The 5,204-nt window shown below is 33.7% G+C and overlaps 1 protein-coding gene across 1 annotated transcript; it reads right to left on the bottom strand.

Annotated features, from left to right (window-relative positions):
- Positions 1–2,347: 2,347 nt before the first annotated feature.
- Positions 2,348–5,200, bottom strand: LOC108382289 (protein OPI10 homolog; the record flags this gene model as incomplete). The annotated part of the gene is made up of 3 exons (XM_017638674.1): positions 2,348–2,803; positions 4,756–5,115; positions 5,183–5,200. Coding segments are annotated over 3 exons (576 nt in total), but the record flags the coding sequence as incomplete, so codon positions are not given.
- Between the last annotated feature and the right edge of the window lie 4 nt (positions 5,201–5,204).

Here is a 5,204-nt window from a genome sequence, read left to right as displayed (position 1 = left end):
GTAAGGGAACGCAGCGACTGTTTTCCGCACACAGTACCTTGAGTTGTTGCACACGTTTTAATAAGGATAAGATATATGTACTGAATACCCCAGCATCCCGAATTTCTCGTTTTTTTTTTTCAACTACATTCTCTCTAAAAACGCGTATGATAGATACTCTTATGCAGACTCTTTCATGCTCTCTGTTAGCGGTACAAATGGCATCGGATACAGTGTTACCGAATCGCAGCTAAAGTCTCAATTTCCATTTTTTGTTAGAAACTTTTCAAATCTCCCTTTTTTTTTGAAATTCTTGCGTCTTTAGATCCTTTTTGGCATTTTAAGTGTCATATTGAAATTTTTTCCTTGAATGCACCTACATATGTATGTACATTAGGGTGGTCAAAAATAAGTTAAGTCGGAATTTTAATGCTCTCACTCCCTAGGATTGTTCTATATCGAAATATATACCCTTTTTTATTTTGAAATGAAAAAATCAGCCTCATTGCGAGAGTCATGTCGTATGCAAGTAGTTTTTCGAGAGTCGAATTGTATCAAAAATTCCATGTCATTTGCTAAAATTTCGACTCGACTAGTATACTAAAATGGAAAAACTGGGCAGTTCTGCATAGTTTTCGACGATTTTCGTCGTTTACTTATTTCATGCCAATGTCAAACAAAGTTGTATGAACGATCTATCGCAACTCCGGGTTGCAAATGTAAAATTAAAAAAAAAAAATGCCGCGTGGAGTGAAAAAGAAAAGTTTTTACAATTCTACTCCGAAGCAACCTCAACTCATATACTTGTTCTTGATTTAGTCGAAGACAACAAAAAAACATGTGTTTCGCGACTTTGACTTTGCAATGATTGCCACCTCAATCAAAAAAGTTTCCATACAAAAGTAATCAGCTGTGTCTCGAGGTGAAACATTTTGTGACATTTGCAACAACTTTACGACGTTTCATGAATCCCACTATTGTTTTCGTATTCATTAATTCCTTAAAATGGCCTCATAAACGCCTATGCCGACATAACCACTTCCGTTGATAATTTTAAGTTTTGCACTAAGCATTTATTTTCGTTTTAAATTACCAACGATTTTTGCAGAGTTCAATAAAGCAGGTCAGTCGTTTCTCTTCTTGAAATTTCGCACAAAGATTGAAACTTGAATTTATATGGTTTCTGTTAAAAATATGCTATACCTATAAAAAACAATAATTAAAATTAAAAAATTTTAAAATAAATGAAAAAATATTGTCGTAAAGTTATGTTGCCAACTATATGTATGCATGTCGAATCAAACTTTTTGATACTACTTTTTGTCTAAAATAGCCTTGAGGGACTACGAATCTTTGAATCTGCATAAACTTTTACCAATCTTTCTTAATATTTAGCAGCGAGATCCTCAAATACAGCCACAACCAAAAGCAACTCACCGTTTTAGATCAATAATAAGCAAAACTGCCAAAAAAAAAATTATTTTCTCTGTGTTTAAACACAGTGATGAACAAAAGTATTGGCATAGTTAATTTTTCACATTATGTGCGAAGTTGTTTATTACAATTTATTTTCAATAATTTTTTAATAAAAATATAGTTCATTATACAACAAAAAACATAAAAATAAAATATCTAGACTCTTGCTAAACTTAGGAGCATTCAATACATCTGGAATTTCCTATTCAGATTTTTTCGAAAAATTCTAAGTACGCAGTTTTATAAAAATCAACGCGATTTTTCAGCAGCTTCAAACTTGGCTATAAAACTGCATACTTAGAATTTTACTAGAAAATCTGAATAGAAAGTTGTAAATTACTATGCAAATTTATTGAATTTTTCTTGAGTTTTGCGCAAAGTTTAGAGATTTTATTTTTGGGGTTTTTTGGCGTAGTATGAACTATATTTTTATAAAAAATTATCGAAAATAAATTAGAATAAAAAACTTTGCATTTATTGAATTTTCCTGAGTTTTGCACAAAGATTAGAGACTTAATTTTTGTGTTTTTTTTGGCGTAGAATGAACTATATTTTCATAAAAAATTATGGAAAATAAATTACAATAAAAAACTGTGCATATATAGAATTTTGCTGAGTTCTGCACAAAGATTAGATATTTTATTTTTATGTCTTTTGGCGTAGTATGAACTATATTTTCATAAAAAATTATGGAAAATAAATTCCAATAAAAAGTTTGCATATATTGCGAAAAATTCACTGTGCCAATACTTTTGTGCGTCACTGTACATAACATGTAGATATGTACATATATATGTATGTGATATGACTGTATATAATTGAGTGTTCCTCGAAGCTAGGAGTTCCGACTTGGGCGACTATTGCTCACAACTACAGATACCTACATATTTGTGAATTAGAGTATATTCAAATACAATTGCATGCACATACATACATATTTGTTACAGCGGACAATTAATGAATTTGCGATTTATTAGTAAAATTCTGCAAACTCATAAAAATTTAAATAGAACAGCTCTTACGCAGGTTTTGTATCCTGCAACTTAGCGCGCCACTTAATCAGATAAATGCTCAATTTGAGGAACAAACTCTTGTGTGTATGAATTGTTCTTCCACCTCTGTGTGCGAGCGCGAGTTCCGTGCCGTCAAATCAGTATTTCCAGAAATTCGGATTTTGAGCCATTCTTCGTTGAAAGTTTGTGTACCAATTTTGTAACGTGGACAGGGGCACCAGAGTTTCGCTACTCAGTGGCGGAAGTTGTTGTGGAGTCACCGTAAAACTGGACGCATAATTGAAAAAACTTTCTAACATTTTTTGACTAAAGTGCAGATTTGCATTGGCGTTTTGCTGTAAAAAATAGTAAATAAATGTTTCATTGTTAGTGGATTAGTTTTAGTGATCTAGTATAACATACAGCAGCGTTCAAAAACCTTATGGTGTTCTTGGATCGTGGTAATCAATCTGCAAACCCAAGTGTGAAAGGATCACATTTAAATTAGGTTAATAAAGTAATGTAAATATAACACAAAGGTCACAAACCAGAAAAGAAAACAAGCATTTAAAAAAAAAACTTGACAGTCGGTGCTTAAATGCTTTGGTTATACAGTTGCCCATAAGATCGAGCTATTTCTTAGTCGGCCTTTTTTGATTTTTAAACAAACTTAAATTATTCCAAATATCAGAAATCGAAAAAAGGTGGAGCTCAAAAGTACATAGTTATCTATGCATTTTATACCAGAAACATCTGCTTTACTGTTTTGGCGATATGCTAAAGCTGTACAGTTTGTAAAACTTGAAATACTTTAGCTATTCCTATAAGTTCGGTAAAAAAGAATATCCACTTGTGCTCATTGAATTAAGTTACCAATATGGTGGAGTACAAAATGGACCTAATGTATGGAATGGACTTCCGAGTTAAAATAATTGAATCGGTGAGTTCGAAACCTGGCATGTCTAAAAGCACTTTTTGGACTTTAAGTCATTTTAAAAGTTTGCTTGATAACCAAAAGATATTTATTTTTTAGTCAGTTATTCTTCATACCATACTATTAGTATCTAATTGGTAATCTTCTACAATGTATGTACGTATTTTTTAAGCCTTGACCGGACTAGAGATAAGTAAGTTTTTGACGTAGTCTTCTTATCCACCCGTATTTCGCCGTTTAAAGTTCATTGTCCATGTTATTCGATGTTTAATTTAAACACTGTATAAGCTTCAAGCCTGAAGAAAATGCAGGGAAATCGTCGTATGACGAAAAATGCAAGTTAACGAATACCCTAACGTGCTGTGGGGTCATTTGGAATCTGAGAACGTCTATTGAGGATTTAGGCTCATTTCTTGCTGGAAACCTGAATTCTTTGTATGATTTGTTGTTGCTTATTACTCCTTTGACACCTTATCGCGAATTTTCTACGAATAAGCCTCCCGTGAGTAGATAACGCCTTCTTATTATTATTTTCCTCTAATATTCGTACTCAGATTTATGAACACAACTGCATGTACATACATATGTACATTAGAGTGGTTAAAATTTTTGGGAAAAAAATTCAACGTAGAAAACCGGACACTCGCTTGGTTTTTTCCAATTTTCTCTGTACACGTTTTGAAACTTTCAAAAATACTGATTTGTATAAAAAGCTACCATTGCCTGACACCTGCAGCTGGAAATATTTTTCCAGCTAATTTAGGTTTGAAGTACTCTTCGGTTGTTTAACCAATTGTTTGGTTAATATATGTACAATATACTTCTTGTGTAAAATATTCGGGCAGGTTCCGGAATTCACTTCCGAGTGAATTTCAACCCCTGCCCATTTGAATTCAAAACGAACTTTACTCAAATTCACTCGGAAGTGAATTGCAGAACCTGCCGGATAAACTTTTCATGAGCATCCTCCAAGTTTATACCTAGAAATGTAAAGTTAGGTGACAGCAACTCTCTCGGCAAGAGTAAAAACTTTGGGAGGTGCCCCGAACCCTATCTCGGAAAATTTTTTTTTGGACCACTCTAATGTACATATGTATTCTGCCTTATCCCGAGTTTCGCCCGAAAAACTGGAAAATTTTTCATCTGCCCATAGTAAATACATGGCGACAAAAAATGAACCGGTTCGTGGAAAATGAAACTCATGATTAGGCTCATTATGTATGCTTTGTTTAAGATTGGCAGCCGTAACTCTAAATATGTATGTATTTTCAGTTTTATTATGAAAGTAGATTTGATACTGCATAATTATGTTATGACTGCTTCCTCTTTTTATTTTAAGCATATTTACTGGATGTTTTAATCAATTCCACTTACCACTGCCGGCGTTAGGTGAGAAATTGTTAGCTCCGGTTCCACTGATATACCAATTTGTGCAGTACACGAAATCTCTTGTGCTCCGAAAATCATGCCGTTTTCCGCTGCTTCCAGTTCATTACTTTTTTTTAACTGAGATATTTTAAAGATCGCTGACGGTTTGGCGTTGGAGACGTAGCCCAAATATTGCCATGTTGGAGCTGAATTTGCATCAGGCCAGCTAAAGTATACCGCGGCTGCTGTACCTTCGGGAAGCGCTGTTACACCAGTCAAGAATACCACAATATAGTTCACATGATCAATGTCTGGTACGTTGATAACAACCTTATTCTCATCCACGGGTGTGAAGTCGGTTTGCGGCTACAAACATAGGGATTCGTTCTATGTTTATAATTGGTACATTGAACAATAATATCAGCTCACTTACCAAACGTCCCGAAATTATCAAT

The sequence above is a fragment of the Rhagoletis zephyria genome, unplaced genomic scaffold (genome assembly GCF_001687245.7).
Source record: "Rhagoletis zephyria isolate East Lansing unplaced genomic scaffold, Rhagoletis_zephyria_1.1 Rzeph_scaffold_26111, whole genome shotgun sequence".
NCBI lineage: Eukaryota > Metazoa > Arthropoda > Insecta > Diptera > Tephritidae > Rhagoletis > Rhagoletis zephyria.
This window is presented reverse-complemented; position numbering and strand designations above follow the sequence as displayed.